This window comes from Dermacentor silvarum, chromosome 4 (assembly GCF_013339745.2).
Source record: "Dermacentor silvarum isolate Dsil-2018 chromosome 4, BIME_Dsil_1.4, whole genome shotgun sequence".
NCBI lineage: Eukaryota > Metazoa > Arthropoda > Arachnida > Ixodida > Ixodidae > Dermacentor > Dermacentor silvarum.
In genome coordinates, this window is record NC_051157.2 from 74,693,501 (window position 1) to 74,711,804 (window position 18,304).

General features: G+C 44.4%; 1 protein-coding gene across 2 annotated transcripts in view; it reads right to left on the reverse strand.

The window, feature by feature from the left end:
* Positions 1 to 8,138, reverse strand: part of LOC119450244 (cytoskeleton-associated protein 5-like) — a 101,314-nt gene extending 93,176 nt beyond the window's left edge. The window contains exons 1-4 of one of the 2 annotated variants that reach the window (XM_049665730.1): positions 7,913 to 8,138; positions 4,431 to 4,506; positions 1,813 to 3,228; positions 9 to 299 (exon numbers count right to left, since the gene is read on the reverse strand). In XM_049665730.1, coding sequence (XP_049521687.1) covers positions 9 to 299; positions 1,813 to 3,228; positions 4,431 to 4,487 — 1,764 coding nt within the window. In that variant the 5' untranslated portion in view covers positions 4,488 to 4,506; positions 7,913 to 8,138. Of the gene's footprint in view, positions 1 to 8; positions 300 to 1,812; positions 3,229 to 4,430; positions 4,507 to 7,871 lie in introns of both variants that reach the window. The other variant, XM_037713631.2, reaches the window with a different exon arrangement.
* Between the last annotated feature and the right edge of the window lie 10,166 nt (positions 8,139 to 18,304).

The window sequence follows — 18,304 nt, forward strand, 5'->3', positions numbered from 1 at the left end:
GCACAAACCTTGGAAGAAGCACTGCTGCCCGACTGTGTTTTCGCAGGTCCAGACGCTTTGGCCCTCTGCATGGCTCTCGCAGGCGCTGACGACGGCGCAGCGGAGGAAGCAGCACCTGGTCTCACAACCCGGGCACCACCACGAGGCTTGGCCACTGCAGTTGTGACCTTCCTTTGTATGGGCGCTTCTGGCTTCGACTCTGTGCTACGCTTGGCTGGAGAAGCAGCCGCAGCAGGCTTGCGGGGGGCCTTTTGGGGTGGTGCGGCAACCACCTCTGCTTTCTCGCAGCACTCTTTGACCTGCAATGCCATGTTCCAGCGACAGATCTCAACATCTGCAAAAGGGCATGAATGAAAGCTGGCATGCTGCGTTAATCAAGGAACATGATAAATGACACGAAAAAAAAAAACTGAACATGTTAATGTTGATCTGATGGCTGTAGGTGCTTGCTTTCATGCTGCGTGAGCGCCAGGTATAGTTTTCCCACTAGTTTCACTAGACTGTGGTAGGGGCTACATAGTTGTAGTCAGCAAACAAAACAGCTCGCTATGGCTGAAAGTGCATGGCTCGCTATGTGCTAATTTTCTTAGCACTCACCCCCCCTTCATGTTTCTACATATTAGTAGAAAATAAACATTTATGTGCCACAGCACACATGGCAGCACCACCAGAAAGATCACCAGCCAAATGTGTAAGACGACTGGTGCTGCATTCAAGTAAGGCTTTCCTCATAGCTAGGAAAGCACCAGCAGACGCTAAGAATTTGCACTCTTGGTGTAGTGAAATGCCATACTCAAGCTACTCAGTGGCAGCTTTTAATTCTGAATGCATACAACTACCCGGTTTCCTCTGCAAGCCCGTGCAAGCATGCAGTCAACACAAGCTATGTACCGACGCATGCAGTGCGAGGATAGAGCACTGTGCAACCCCACAAGGTTTTTTTTTTTTTCATTCCTTAGCCGTGGGCAAGGAAAGGAGGACAGACCAAGTTCCATCAGCAACAGCAATTAGCCAGCGCTGCTAGCTAATGAGGACATAAAAGGTAGGGTCAGTTCCGGGCCCCCAATATCAGCTCTCTTCCAAGCCATACCAAGCCGACAGCAAAGACTTCATTTAACTCAAAATTAGCAATTATTTATTACCGAGAATGCTCTTGCTATCACGAAATCAGCCAATAGCGTTGGCGAGTCCAGCTGCTTTCGATGAAGTTGCACGACGACATTGCGGAAGCGATTTTTCGCTCTGTTTAACAAGAGATTGCAACTTCTCTGCTTAATGCAATGCAGCAATATTCTGAGCACATGTTCACAGCAGCCTCTACGTCAGGTCAGCAATGTTTTCTTGCTACGTTCGAAAAGTGTTTCAGGGCCCCTTAAAGGCCCCGTCTAATATTTGCATTTGTGCAGTTTTCGCGGATGTTTTTGTTAAGTCAATAATAAAGCCGAGCTGCCAATTAAAGGGTTCAGTCAGTTTCCTCGCTGCGTTATTAAGCATCCCTTTATAAGCATCCGCAAATAAGCACCAACTCGCCCAGCAACAAATTTTACTGAATTATATGCTTGTTTGTTAGCACCGACTCGTGGGCATGTCATGATCGATACACAGTGCAGGAAAGCAAGACAAACAGGAAGAGGAGGCAAGACTAGCTAGCCTGGAACAATTAAAGCAGCTCGTGGACACAGTGCAGACCATAACACCATTCTGGGCTAGCCATACAAAGAACAGGCCTCATATGTAGCACTCTCAATTCTTAAAAATTAAGCAGTGCAGTTAGGGGTATAAGAAAAAAAAAAGAAAAAAAAAAGCCCTTACCTTCTCCATTTTGAGATTGTCCAGGTCACCAAGGAAAGGCGTCAACACTCGTTCCCCTACCACTTTCATCGCTGTCCCCAAGGCCATGCTTGCGCCTTCCCTCACTGCTGGGTCAGAGTCATTCAGAGTTTTGAGCAAAGATGTCACCAATGCTTTTAGCAGCTTCTTGTTCAACACAGCCGGTGTGCACTTGGAGAAGACACGTGCCAAGAACAGGGTCGTCTCTGCCTTTATCTGAGGATTCTTGTTCTCCAGAGCCCCTGTGACATCCTCCAAGATGGCTTCCAAATTTGTGGCCTGGAATGCATTGTCCAGTGCTTCTCTCAGAGCAGTAACCACATTCTGTTTCTTTTCTTTGAATTTTTCTATGTATGTCGAGATGCAGGCATTCGCATATGGGTGAAACTTTTGCCTCAAACCGGCTGCCAGCCCCGCCAGGCATTTGGCTGCGAGTGCCACCACAATGACGTTGCTGTCCTTGGCCACTATCCTCTTCAGCGCTTTGACGAGATCACCATAGTCGCCAGGTTCAAGCTTAGGATTGCTTGTGAGCTCGAGAAGTTTTTCAAGCGCCTCTTTTCTCTCTTGCCACTTCTTGGCCTCGCACTGTTCGTAAAAGTCCTTGGGGAGCTTAGAGAGTATGTCGACAGCTTCCAACAGGTCATACCCATCAACAACGACTCCACCGTCACCACCACACTCGTCGCCCTCTTCAATACCGTCCACACCATCAGTACCAGCCTCAGGTGCCTGTGCTCTTCGTGCCTGCTCCGACCGGATGTAACGCTCAGGAGATGCAGTGCCCTTCTCCACTTTGGAAAACTCTGCCTCAAGCTCGGACACTTGAACGGGTTTCAGTGACTGCAGCAGTGGCTTCAGGGCATCTCCAATCCATCGGTACAGTTCGATAGTCAGCAGCTTGCTCTCGTCACGCACTGTTTTATCCCTGTCCTCGAGAAGTTTTGGAAGTGCCTTGAAGAGAGGCTTCACAGCTATAACGCGGGCACCGAAGAGACGTAAGCACTCTCGCAACGTTGCCACGCATCCCGACACTATCTTTGGATTCTTGTTGTCCAGTGCCTTAACCAGTTCCTCTACAACCACCTCCTGCTTCTCGATTTCGACGTACATAAAGATGATCTCCTGTGCCAGTTCCCGTGTCTTCTGCTTTGGAGCGGCAATGCATTTGGCGACGAGCCCAGTGAGGACATCGCCGCAGATGCGATTGGCCAGTTGGGCATTTTCAACGAATGACAGCACAGCTGCCAGGCCTTTTTCCTGGGACACTGCATTGCTGTCTGTGACAAAGTTCTTGATGAGAGGCAAAAACTTCTGAAACTCTGGACCCTTGGGGTCTGTGACAGATCCAAAAAGATTGGTGGCATCTTCATACCCACTAAGGCGAGCTTTCCATAACTGAAAAGGGACAAGGGGAAACAGCAGTGAGTGCTGACGCAAACTAAACAACGTCACAAATGCCAGGAAATCTTTCCAAAGGGCCTGGGAGTTTACAATGAGCTGTACAAGGCATTAAATCAATTGTCTTCATATGGCGATAGCCTCCTTCACTTTGAGGAAGTTATGGTGAACAGTTGTTCTAAATGTAGCAAAATAAAACATTGTGATGTGGCAACACCAGTACATACAGCATTGCGCATTCTTGGCAGTAATGCAAAAAAAAAGAAAGGAAACATCGCCAAGTTTAAAACAAAGAGATTCAGCACACTAACAAATTATTCATAAATATGTTGCCAGGTTCAAAGTAAGGCAAACTACATGAACCACACATGTATCAACAATGTTCTGCTCCAAAAGCATGCAAGTATTCAAAAATTTCAATTTAGCACTCAAATCGAATAGGAAATATTCGAAACAGTGAATATATTAAAAAAATCTGTAGCGATGAGCAAGCACTCGAAAAAGGAAAAACTAAAAAAGTGGGGGGGTTCATTTTTTTCGTTTCCATCCTTGGGCGACCCGAATCTGTCCCATAGGCCAAAGCTGTCGTATCACCGTGGGCACAGTATTGATCTCGGGACAATGTTGTTGCGTAATGCCTGTGTGCCACCAATCTGATACATATCTCCCATTTTTAAACATTGTTAAACAAATTTTAATGTCCGACTTTTATTTAATAAATGGTGACATAACAGCACCTTGAATACTATAGTCACTGCTGGATAGGAGCTTATTTCAGTGTATAGTGGTTCAATCTTTTGTTGTTCGTTGAAATTTATAAATGTTTCAGGTAAAATTTTGTGAAATTTAAGCACTGTATTGAAAGAAGTCACCTTTCTATTCTCGGAAGTACTTGGCGCACAGTCGATTTAAAATATTACTATTCGCACACCCTTACTTTAGTGCAATACCCAAATCGTCAGTAAAGAGAAGTCTGCCTATGTTGTCAATTAAGACCTCGCATCTTTATCATGGCTGAAAGTTATATACCACTATAGTCAGCAATGCTTCAACAAGGCGGATTACAAGATCTGTACTATCCGAAAGAAAATTTCATGTCACGGAAGGCCTTCACAAGACATTGATTTTGCAATTTAAGCACAGTACCAGGAAGAATAGCTGAACACAGTAGGAACTACAGCAAGCAATAGCAGCATTACCTTATGCTGACAACGGTCCTCCACAGGCAACTTCAAGTACTCAGTGTCGTCAGTCATGTTATTGGTTTAGAACTGTCTGAAATAAAAACAACACAGCTTGTAAAAAAAATCAAAATGCCAACATCACAATTCCTTAGAAACACACACTACAGGTGTAGTAAACAGCACAGCACAGGATCAGAAGTATATTTATTTTGTTCTGTTCACAAACAGCCTACAATTAGTATTTCCAGAATATAGCAATAAATTGCAGTCTACAAAACAAGGGTGTATGAAAGCTGAGCCTTGCCTTTGATACCAATCAGCATGAACTTTTCTTAATGTGTGTGTCTTTACTCCGCACTCCAATAAAGAAATACTTATCAGACTACATGCTAAATGAACCAATGCATTGTATTAAGGGTTTGATTCGTTCAAACCACTTTAGGTTAACAAAAATCTTGGCTTTATATACTAGGCTCTTGTGACCACTGTTCATAGAGAGCAAGCTGGAACGTATACATACGTAAATGGGTGGATTGCCCCCATATTATACACTTGACTGCAAGCAGAAAATTGCAGAAAACAGGTGCCAGAATATTTTAATTTCCTTGCATATGGAACATGCAGCGTGGGCGTGGCAAGGTGCTTTACTGCTGCCATGCGCAAAAACAATGGCTAAATTTTTAAAACTCCATTATGTACTCTTGAGCCATGAGAAAATTCAGATGTGTACCATATACTTATGAGAAATGAACCAAAGACTTTCCATCAAGTGTTTGGTACACAACGGTAAGATGGCATGTTTACCATGGATCAGGCCTGTATATATCCTCCTAAGACTGCTAATGGTCATAATCACTTTTCAAGTCTTATTGCTGACCGATATATTACGAATGTGAAACAGATTTGAAAAGGTTGGGCACACTGCACAAATAGATGCACCTGCCAGCGATCAACACAATTTTTTTCAAAGCTCGTTCGATGTTCTTGACCCTGTTTTGACCTTGTGTCTGAATAAGCTTCTTTTAACATCATTTTAGTAGTTTCCTGTCACAAATTCACAGCGAGCCAGTGCCACCAGGACTAAAACATTCTAACAAAATCTCTTCTGCGAGTATCAGTCTCGCGGAGGAACAGACAGAAATATGTCAATTTTTCAGTTGTGCAATACACAACTTTCTCATTTGTATTCACTTTCTTTAAAGTCATCTTTTACACCAATCGTTTTATATTAAGTTAAATTTTGTAGTTTTAAGTGCCAAAACCAAGATATGATTACGAGGCACGCCGTAGTGAAGTACTCCGGGTTAATTTTCACCAGCTGGGGTTCTTTAACGTGCACCCATTACACAGGTGTTCAGAATTCATTTCCAACTGTAAAAAGGCCAGAACGCACTGGAAACAGTTTACCAGTCTAGAATGATTTGATATTTGTGTGTTTAGCCTCTGTACAAGTGGTGCAACATTGTTCCTGAAACATGTCACCTTTGGCTTTTCTTTGTCTCGGTTCAAATAGAGACATCGAAGCCCACTATGCTGTCTTTAGAAGTACATAACCAGTATACTGCTCCATGCCATCCTCACCAGCTCAATCAGCAAGGTCAAGTAAGTGCTACTGCACCAACCAGTGCTTCCACAATGAGCAATGGATACAAATCTAGTTCAAACTTTTTTCAGTAACATTGAAGTGAGCAATTCAGAGTGCACGCTCTGGCTCTTAGCAAGGTTACACAGGAATATGGTATTAGGTTCAAAAATGACACCTTGCTTCGAAGATACAAGGAATGTGTAAAGCTGCCTCAATAAAGCCGTCTCATGAGCTTGTACATCACACACCATACGCACACAAAAAAAACTAAACAAAGATAACCGGATTGAATTTTTACGACTTAATTCACAAGTTGTCAACAAACAGTCGTTCCGTCTGAGTTTACAGCAACTTGTAAACTCAAACACCCCCCCCCCCCCCCCCCAACAAAATTTCCACTCGGAGCAAGGCGATCAAGTGTTGGTCAATGTAGCTCATGCCGTTTCAGAGATTTAACAAATATCGTCTTTGTGTGCTTTATGTGCTTTATGCAAACACATGCCCTACGTAATGCAATTACGAGCACTCTGTACAAAGATTTCTTATGGGTAAACAGCCGCAGAGAGAAGGCATTTAAATTAATGAATTAAAGGTGGCAGGAGAAACATACTACAGAGCATGCAACTTCGAGCAAAACGCGACGAGAAAACAGTTGTTCACTCCCACCAGCAAGACCCCACAAACTGGTTCGACGCCCACAAAAAGACAGCGCCACACACGTTGCGAGGCCATCGATTTTTCAACGTAAAACGAACAGACGGTGCCACAGGAACAACGCTCCGTCTGTGGCCTATTTAACAAGCAAGGAACAGGATGCCACATCCGTATCTCGAAAAAAAGATGAAGCAAGGTTTCTGCTCCGCGGTTGTAGTTATGGAAAACGTGACGAGCGTAATTATTTCGTTACATTTAACGACCGAAAATTGACTGTTTATTTTTAAACGCGGTCATTCAGGAAGAGCAGCGACAGGCATCCCCTCTCCGCGTGGCACCATGCAACGGATAAAACGGCGATGCCCGGGATGAAACGAGCGTTAAGTAAAAAAAAGTAACAGAAGCAATCAGCGCGCGATGTAGCGACGGTCATCAAGGTCAACATACGCGCGGCAAAAGTGGCCGAGAGGTTGCCTACCGGACCCGTCAAATGAAAAGATATGAAGCAATGCCTTGACCTGGAAGCGCGTGCACTCGTCTTGCTGACAGCGTTCTAATAGCGCAAGGAACGAATACGAAAAGGAGAAAGAAGTGTCGTTAGTAAACCTTTTCGTCTTCGTCTAGCTAAGCGCTGTTGAAACGGTGTGAAGAAAAAAAAAAATTGCTACTGTGTCAGCAAAAAGAAAAAGAAGAAAAAAAAAAAGGAACCCTGACGCAGTTATCGATCCGGGCAAAATCAGCTTTACCTAAAGAAATCATATGCGACTGCCCCCAGTGTCTTTTATGAAAGATAGCGAAACACCAAAAGTCAAGGCGGGGTAACGTTTATGCAATCGATGAGAGTACCGTACGTCGCGAAGCCGCCTACGAGCTGAGCGTGTCCGAAAATCGCGGCGGCCATCGGTAAAGGACTGTCAAAGGAACGAAAACAAATACAAATAGTTGTGGCAAAGGCGCTCCAACTAACGAAGTCAAAGCCGCGTACACACTAATCACTGCATACGCTACAACGAGCCAGTTGTAACGAACCGAGGATGGACTGTCAAAATTCAAAACTCTGCTAACGAACTGAAAGACACCGTTAGGACGCAGTGCTGCATTAACCAACACGAAAGGCGAATGAAATGAAGGAGACATGTTTTCAGTCATTGTCACAAACGGAAATTTCAGCGAAATATGCTAAGCATAATCAAACTGGCTCGCCAAACGGTACTCACTTTCGGTGACAAGTGGGCAACAAAATGATTTCGGGACGTACCGAAAGAAGTGGCATTGACGAACGGCTCTGTCAGGGTTCACTGATGCACGAATACAGCCATGTAACCAGATAACAAGCTCGGTCAATATTAAAAATTCATTCAATCAATGCAATTTAAACTCCCGTTTGAGCCACACAGGCTTGCATTAACGTTGTTGGCGAACACCTATTTATCCCGTCTTCTATCCGTTACGCTATTACGCACATACAAATTGAACCAATCACAGGTGTGGAGCCCTAAGAGGACTTGCTATGGATCATGGCGCTTCTCACGGTAAGCAAAATACCCAAATAAAACAGATTGTTTTGATTGTATTTCATACTAAATATGCATAAGTGATCTGTTTATACCACCAATCAGATGTTTCAGTTATGTTTGCTATCAGCGCTGGCTTGGTTCCTGTTCTGAACGTAGGCGCTATGGTAGGCGCGGCTCGGCCACGGCCAATTGATGCCAAGGCTATCCACCAAGGTATCCACGCTGAAGTACGACACGCGCTTCGACGCTGTCAACTGTTTCTTTTTCCGCTTGAAGCAGTTTTGAACTTTCTGTAGCAGATGTGCTTGGTTGAGCTCGTCGTGTCCTATTTTAACTGGTAGCAATTTCTGTTGTGTGGTCTAAAGCGCAAGCTTACACTTTTGTCTGCGCTCTCCTACGGCGACGAAGCCTTGCCTTGGACCAACAGCGCTGCGAATTAATAGTTTCGTTTCTTCCACGGGTGCCGTGATGCACCTGAATGCGCTTCAACTGCCGTTTTACCGTGCCTCTGATGAGCCTGTAGAGCTTCCATTGTGCTGTGTGTGTGATAACGCTGGTAAATTTGCGTGCTACCATTGTGTCGTCGCGGCTGCCGTGTTAATGTGTGCTCGGTTTTACGTTGCTGAATGTTTACAGAGTAAATGTCATCGCACTGACAGTAAACAGCTGCAAGCAAAATATTCGCCGTGCCTTCAAAATGTTAGGCGTTTCGCCGTGCCTTCAAAATGTTAGGCGTTTCTTGTATGTGGCTCTTGTGTCGCAGAAGCATTTGCCAGAACACATTGGGGCAATTCGGGTCTCTAAAGTCAGTTTCGCCGCAGTAGACTCGTGTTACGCGGTGAAGCGTTGTAAAAGTGGTAAGGGGCCACTGTCACGGCCAGGAGCGCGCGCGCCCACCTCCTGTCACATTACGCGCACCTTCAGAGCTATTTCGGACGTGGCTGTGGCGATTTGAGCCCTTGTTTCGACCACATTGCGCGCCCCGTATATATATATATATATATATATATATATATATATATATATATATATATATATATAGTGTGTGTGTGTGTGTGTGTGTGTGTGTGTGTGTGTGTGTGTGTGTGTGTGTGTGTGTGTGTGTGTGTGCGCGCGCGCGCGCGCGCGCGTGGCGTTTCAGCATCGGCGGCGATATCTTCAAAAAGAACAGAGCCAGGCTGTGCCTAACGTGTTTCGGAAAGCAGCTCTTTCCGAGGCTGAACAAGAAGTTTATCGGCCCTTTGCATTGTTTAACAAAATATAAAACTGTTTCGTCTCTCTCTCTCTCTCTCTCTCTCTCTCTCTCTCTGTGTCAACAAAATAAATCGCTTCACTGGTGCAGATTCTGGTTTTGTTTGTGCAATGTTTTGTAATTTGAAATTATCTTGCAAGTAACGAAATACGTATTTTCTCAGTATTATATACTCAATCTCAGATACTTTAAAAATGTGGGTGTCTAGTATTCTCTTAGGTAAATTTCTGCATAGGTTTGTGTTTTCACCCGTCCCGTCGTCTGCGCTGTTTTGCCGTAGCGTACGTAAACCAACTACTACCCCAGCTCACAACTATTTCTCGTAGTATGTAGTATCTCATTTTAATCACTTTTTTTGTATTTTGTACATGTCTGGTTACCGGCTCTGTTCTCTACAAATCAAATCAAATCAGTTTATTTCAACACCAGAGGAGACAGTACAACAGTGATGCTGTGGGGTGAAAGCAAAAAGCCATCAAGGCTTGACAAGGGCTAGCTTTCACACCATTTAACACATAGCAAGCAGCAACACGCAAATCATAAGTACTTATAATACAGTGGTAAACATGTCTTTGAGTATTATATCACTTTTGTTCTGAAACGCACATAATAAAAAAAGATGTTGGTAGAAAAAGAATGGTATCATTCATTTTTTGTGGAAAACCTGTTTAGTGTTTGTGGCAGTAAATAAATCATCATTTGGCGACCATAGTTGGTATGTGTGCAAATTAGGGATCTTCCAATCATCAGAGGCTCGCCTGTACGTTATACGGGCAGGTGCATGGTGTTAAATGTGCTAAGTCTATGAGAAAAGAATCATGATTTTTTCTGCAAGTACGATATCTCTTAAGTAAAATCGAATTGTAAATGTCAGACATTGGTAGCAAGTTTAGGGCTTCAAAAATGGGTTTAGAGTGTGCATCGCGTGGAGCGCCTGTATAATTATGCGTACAGATTTTTTCTGTAGTCTATTCTGCCTAAGTTCTTTTCCATTGTGGTGCCCCATACTAGCATAGCAATAAGTTAGTGTAGATAAGAATGGTGAATTATATAGAAGAAGTTTGATCCTTTGCGGCAAGAGAAAGCGCAGACGTGATAGGACATCTAAGACACGAGAAAGTTTAGAGTGAACAAGCTCAGCCTGATTGTTCTATAACATATTTTCGTGAAAAAACACTCCCAGTGTTTTCACTATAGGTTAAATTTTAAGTGTTTCCGGGCCAATCGTTAGGGTCAAATCGCAGTTTACGGGCTTATTTTTGGGATGAAAGAGTACTGATTTTGTTTTAGAAGTGTTTATAATTAACGAATTGCTTATGCTCCATGTGTTCAGTGATTTCAAGACATCGTTTGCTTTGTGCACAAGTTTATGCAAATTGCAGTCCTTAAAAAACCAGCTTGGATCGTCTGCATAAATAATGAACGTTGTACTATTATCTATGTTCACCAAATCATTTACATAAATATTGAAAAGTAGCGGACCCAGAATACTACCTTGGGGAACGCCACTTGATAACTCTTTAAAATTAGACACGTAGCCATTTATTTCAACTTTTTCCTGTCAGTATTCCAAATATAATTTTATGACATTTAAAAAGTTACCCTGGAAACCATAGTGATCCAGTTTTTTTAATTAGTGTAATGTGATTAATTCTATCGAAGGCTTTTGAGAAGTCAACGAAAATTCCAAGTGTAAATGTTTCCTTTTCGAACGCATCTAGTATGATTTCTTTTTGCATTAGTAGAGCAGTTTCGGTTGAACGCTGCTTTGTGAAACCAAACTGAAAAGGCGTCATAATGTGGTGTTTGGTTAAGAATGAAACTATTCGTTTATGTATTAGTTTTTAATTACTTTAGAAAAAACTGGCAGAATAGAAATGGGTCAATAATTTGATATGTTGTTTTTGTCTCCACTCTTGAAAATAATAGAAACTTTGGCTAACTGAAGACGCTTAGAAAAATTGCCTAATGAAAACATTAAATTAATGATATATTCGAAGACAGAGGATACAATATGAATAGCATGTTTAATTGGCTGAATTTCGAGGCCGTCAGCGTCACAACACCTGCCGTTCTTTAGGGACATGAAATGAGCCGTAACCTCCTCTGTAGTTACCGGAACCAGAAATGCACTTTCTCTTATTTGTGGGCCCATGTACCAGGCGAAATTATTGTCATGTGAGCTCTCTCCTATGGAGGTAAAGAATTTATTAAAGGTTTCGGAAAGGTCATAACCAGTGAGGATCTCGTTGTCCACAGTAAGTTTAATCGGGTATGTGTTGCTGTCCGAGCTAGGATTAAGCAATACGTTTAACTTTCTCCAGACGGCTTCAGATGTTTTATTTTTTTCAGGGTCAAAGAGGTTACTGAAATAATCAAGTTTGGTTTTTCTTAAGAGAGAATTTGTAGTATTTCTGGGTTTTCTAAATGACTCAAAGTCTTCTTTGTCCCTAGATTTTAAAAAGCGCTCGTAAAGTGCATTTTTAAAATTTCATAGTTTTAAGGCACTCTGAAGTAATCCAAGGTTTCCTTGCCTTGTGTGGCCGCTTTTTTGTTTTTACTGGAAAGCACTTGTTATAGGCTTCTATGAAAGTTTCAATAAAGACATTATACGCTGTGTCTGCATCGGTTTCACGGAAAACGGCGTCCAATTTTATCCTGGATGTAGTAAACATATCAATAGTGCTTGGGAATGTGTACCGGAATTTTGGAGGTGGTGGCTTTTCATCCTTCAATTTAAATTTCTTTTGGCTCAAAATTACGTATACAGGTCACTAATATGTGTTTTAAAGACACCAGCACAAATAGGTGCATTTATGTTATTTGTTATAATGACGTCAATAAGTGTGCAGGAATGAGCATGGAATCGAGTAGGTTCTTTTATAACATTTGTAAATGCATTAGATTCCAAGATATCGGAAAGTTCAAGACACTGGGGGCTGGAAGTGAGCAATATTTATATCTCCACCGATAGTAAGGCGGTAAACATTTTCATTGGCCCACGACAGGAGAGTGTCCAAAAACATAAGAAAGGTAGACACGTTGCATTTAGGAGGGCGGTATACCACAGAAAAATTTCCGAACTACATTTCACCGTCAACACCTCGTAATCGTCAGTAATCATAGAAAAAGGCTCAACTATTTCACACTGAAACAGATCCTTTACTAAAAGTATAACCCCACCACCCATCTTATCACCCCAGTTCAAGAAATAAGTAGCATAACTAGGTATACGAAGAACTTCAGACTCGTGGCAATACCAGGTTTCGGTAACCGTGATGACGTCAAAAGAGAATTCAAACGATACAAGCAGTATCGTTATTTCATCTTCCTTGTTTCTGGCTGATTGTGCATTGACATGAAGGAACGAAATGTGGCATTCCTTTCCGTACAGCGATAGACACGACTCATATGGCGTTAGAAAATCTGCAGCCATATTGTTTTCTTTTTTGTTAAGATGAAACTCCAGAAACGAGTTTAGATGATCTTTTATAGATCGCTTTCACTTGTTATCTGAAGCACTCGCAACTTCTCATCCTTTCGCGCAAAAATTTTACCACTCTTCGACCAGGCAAATCCCCATTCAACTTCTTTCCTGCGGGCAACAGTTTGTCCAACCAGCTTTTTTAACTGTGGGCATAGGTGCTCATTCACATAGAGAAAAGTCTTTCCTGGGTAACCAATATTAGAAGATAACAATGAACAATTAACAAAAGCTACATAAGTGTTGTTGTTGTTGTTGTCTCAAAACCTCAATATTCTCACTGCAACAAATACACACTATCAAGTTCATCTTTCTCTGCTTCGTTTCGCACATCAGGTGCATCACTGTGGAATATCTACGCAAGAAGTTGTCACCAAAATGTATCACTCCGCACGTTCCTTCTATGCTTCGCTGCACATTCCGTCTAATATTAGCTTCGCTGCTCCCCAGCGGCATTCCATTGTGTTCCGGTTACTTTTGTGCTTCAATCCATAAAACGATTAAGAAAATAACTGGAACGTCATTGAATTTCTCCGCAAGTTGAGGAATTAATATCTCGAAACTGGTGTCATCCTGATAATTCGTTCCAAGTGGATCCGCCTTGTAAATTGCAACATCGGCCGTAAGGTAATTAGCCAAAAACTTCATTAGTGATTTTTTATTTATTCGATTAGGCATTAAAATTTTTTTGCAAGTAATTTTGCCTCTTTGAGTAGACCAGCTCATGAACAAAAATTGTGCTATCTGCCACAGGCCACCTTTAAACATTTTTGAAAGTGTTCGCTGGAACACCCTGCATATTCAGGAGCATGGATGAAAAAAAAAAATGTTGCAGTTTCGCCCGAAAGGCGAAGCATCAATTGCGATAGCAGAGAGAGAGAGACAGAAGAAAGGGGAAAGGCAGGGAGGCTAACCAGATGGGACGATCCGGTTTGCTACCCTACGCTGGGGAGAGAGGGGAGGGGGAGGTAAAGTGACAGGAAAGGAGAACTAAAGAAAGAAAGGAGCACAGATACACAATCACAATCGGTCACAGGTGGCACAGCACAGTAGCAATTGCAGCACTATAAGCATATGTCCGGGTTACAGCCGCTTGTCCAAGTCTGTTGCCCTTAAAAACTGCAGCAGTGCCCTCGTCGCCCTCTGCTGCGATGGCTTGTGATGTCGGCATTCTAAAATAAGTTCCTCTGTTAGAGGTCTGGTCAAAACGCGCTATCACGTGTAAGAGCGATTGTCTCTGCAAATTGAAGCGAGGACAGTCACGGAGAAGGTGCTGAAGATCCTCCTCGCTACCACAGTCATCACACGAGGCGTCGTCAGCCCATCCGATTCGAAATGCGAAAGACTTGGTAAAGGCCACTCCTAGCCATATTCGAAAAAGTAGGGTAGCTTCTCGACGGCAGAGTCCAGCTGGGATGCAACGGTGTAGAGAGGAGTCTAAGTTGTGCAGCCGATTGCTTTGAAAACTTCCTGCGTTCCACAGGGAGAACGTGATATCCCGGGTGAGCATTCACAGTTTTCGAGCGGCATCTGTCCTTGATAACAGTATTGGTTCCTCTTTGTCACCTGAAGAGCTGACCGAGCAGCGTTATCGGCGTGTTCGTTTCCTATGACGCCGCAGTGACTTGGAAGCCACTGATATGTCACGTGGTGTCCTTTCTCAGTCAAGGTATGGATTAGTTCTCTAATCTCGAATACCAGTTGTTTGTGTGGTCCATGTCGCAGGGCTGATAGCAAAGACTGCAGTGTTGCCTTCGAGTCACTAAGTATTGACCATCTTCGAGGTTGTTCTTCGCTGACCAGGCGAAGTGCAGGGCGAAGAGCTGCAAGTTCCGCAGCCGTCGATGTGGTTGGGTAACACGTCTTGAAACTGATGGTGGTGGCTTTCGCTGGGAATACCACGGCTCCAGAGGAACACTGGAGAGTTGCCAAATTAGTAGAGAGCTATTCGGAGTAGGGATAGTAGTTTTATCGGCTGCATAAACTTGGGCACATTCGCTTACTAACTGAATTAACAAGCGTCGTGTCAGCGCACACAAGCAAACATGAAAAGATCACACTGACTGACTGCAGACAACGACTGTCAAAACGCTGGCAGCAAGCGCAGCCGCCGCAGCGGACGGATGTTCGTGCGGTCTATCGCTTCAACGGAAATTGAGCGGTGAATGCACAGCGCATACAAAGGTCAGAGCGGTGTGGATATAAGAGACGGTGCGGGCGACCGCCACAGCCGGGCAAAGTACAAACGCAGTTGTTGGCAGAGTAGAAGCTGCCCCCCCTCCCTCCCGTGCTGCCTTCCCGCTTTCTTGCTTTCGCGTGGGAGATTGAGTGGCCAGTTCCCCTTGCGCCCGGTTGCAAGATACGCATTTCGTGCCGGAGCACAGCGTCGCCCCGCCTCCCTCGATCCCATACCCCAACGGCCTTTCGCGCGACGGTCGCGTTTGCTTTCCGCCGTGCGTTCGCTCTTCGTGATAGCGCGCGGGGGAATACGGCGCGCGGCCGAAACTGGTGTCATCCTAATAATTCGTTCCAAGTGGATCCGCCTTGTAAAGTGCAACATGGGCCGTAAGGTAATTAGCCAAAAACTTAATCAGTGATTTTTTATTTATTCGATATGGCTGCAGATTTTCTAACGCCATACGAGTTGTGTCTATCGCTGTACGGAAAGGCGACGGCGACGGCGATAGCTTGTAGCAAATATGTAGTATTGCTAATAACTCCTGTGATTTTATCGCCCTTGGACTTTATACGGAACCTCACGGTGACGGCGACAGTGACGACGAGGGCAGAAATCCGGTTGAAGTGTCCATATAATTGATATCGCAATAATAAACGGGCGACTAAAGTGCAATATCTGTACCTCAAGAGCGTGGACACGGAATGGAGGAACATATGTCGGGAAAGTTGGCAACCATTTCAAGTACAGCGCGCACACGCGCGCTCGCTCGTATGCACACGCTGCACGCTGCTTCATGCTTGCTTGATTGAAGAAAGGTAGCAACGCATCGTATTGCCACCACAGAGACTTCGTTCGGACTTTGGAGGTTTGTAGCTTTCTCTTCGCATGTGATCGCTGGTAACGTGGCTGCGAATGAACTAAAAAAGGTGTGTGGCAGCCACACAGCTGAGTCAAACCAATATCCCATAGAGCTAGGCTGAGGCCACCAGGCAAAACCCATCTCACGATAAATGTCGACGTTAATGCGATTAGCCATGGAGGGAGAAAAATATATGAGGGAGCGTTACGTCACGCAGTCAACCTTAGCAAGCGAACGGGTGCGACTGTTTTCACAACAAATCCGTGCAGGGGCGGGACCTCGCCTCGATGACGTAGACTTGCCTCGATGACGTATCACTATTTTCTTTTTTCTTTTCCTCTCTGTTTGGCGGCGCGGTCGGTGTGCGGTTCGGATCAGCTCATTCCACGTGAGCGAGAAGTTGGCGCGCGCATCATATTCGCGGCGTGCGTCGTTTTGTTTCGGAATGCAACGATAAGCGAGCCTCCTGACCGACAGAAGGTGCTCTAAATGTGCCTCTCATTCCACGTGAGTGAGAAGTTGGCGCGCGTATCATATTCGCGGCGTGCGTTGTTTTGTTTCGCTTGTGAAAGCGCGTAATGCAACGATGAGCGAGCCTCCTGACCGACAGAAGGTGATCGAAAAGTACCTCCAACGGTTACATCATCATGAAGACGGCTACTCCCATGGCTACCTGAAGTGAGACGATGAGCTTAAGCTTTTTGAGAGATCCTTGGCTGCCGTCAACGAAAGGTATGCTGTGCGTTCACGCTAAGACGTGTATGACCCTTACGTCGCATTTGCTTTTACCTAGTGTAAAACTGAGCGCCGCCACGTTACGTGACTGCAGCTCAGTCCACAAAAACCCCGCCGAGGTGAACGCTAAAACGTCCTTTCTTTTTCTTTTCCAGTTCTGCCAGTTATGGACTCTCTCAGCGGTGGATCTATCCAGTCTCCGTCCAGTGGTATTCGAGCACGTGTCGCAGGTCACAAATTCACTTGTAGCTGAGAACCTCACGTACGTGCTATAACCACTGTTTAAAAGAGGCTGCCATGCACGTTATAAGTTCAATAGAGACGATCGTCGGAAAAGTTGCAAATCTGTGAGAACGCTGAACGTCAACCACTTTGCAGCGAACAGTCAGTCGGCAGTTCGTAATTAAGTTTTGTTGCCAAGAACAGGTTACAGCTAGGCCCCTGATTTCGCCAAGCATTTAGAAGCGACGCAGAACGAAGAGTGTCCGCTTGACGCTGCAGAGCTGTTACTGGCATGGCTCTCTCCAATGCTACTTACTCATCGACCTTATGTGTGTTTAAGTGGACACTAAGACAGTCACATGTCACGCACGTACATTCTGTACCAGCGTAGAGACTCAGTGTCAACGTACAGGAACCGAACCACAGTCCTAAAATTTTGGAGCGGTTCATCTGAGCAATGGGGGCCATTGCAAACTGCTGGCAGATATCACCTTGCACACACAACGAATGTTTGTGCTGAAGGGGAAGTCATCCTCGTAAGCCAATACAACCAGTTTATTTTCTATTAGAAGCTGTGAGTGCTACCACCACGTCGACTGCTTGTGGAGTTCTAGCATATTGGAGCATGAAGTCGACTCGGTTTTGAATGTGTCTGCGCATGTGTAGCGGACGCGTTTAAATCTGACTTCTCCTCTATAACAGGTTTCGAAAGCAGACGCCCACTGCTCAAACCTGCCAACTCTCCCGAATATTTCGTAGTGTTTACGAATTTGGGATTGTTTTACGATTTTACGAATGTTGCGTCAAGTTTTTCTAAAAATTCTTTTCGCGAAAAAGTTGGGCTCGTCGGTCTCCGGATCTCCTGAAGTTTTCCTGCGGTAAAATTGTGCAAAAGGGTGATTGCTTTGATCAAGCTGAAACAGACACGTTCCTGAAGCTGGTGAAATCTACGACAGCAATATCACTGAAAGACATACTGCGATATAAAAAAAATAATGCGTTGCCTGTCAGTAAGTATCGCCTGTTCCAACATCGCCGCCGCCGCCGCCGCCGCCGCCGCCGCTGCTGCTGCTGCTGCTGCCGCTGCCGCTGCTGCTGCTGCTGCTGCTGCTAAACCATCGTTAACGAAGTGCTTACGTATCTCACAAAAGGCGTCTGCTCAAGGCAAGCTTACATGAATATGTGTATACCCTCCTCCCCGGTCTCATGCCCGAAGGTTTTTTACGAATTTTATTGTTCACAAGTTGGCAGGTGTGCCACGGCTGTAGTTTCCTTTGTCTTAAAGACGATATCCGCTGTATTACAGGCTGTAATCTGGATATGCGCTTTCCAATGCATCTGCACTAATGTGGCAGCCGCCTGTAAAGCTGACTTCTCTGTAGTTAGAGTGAATAAAAGGAAA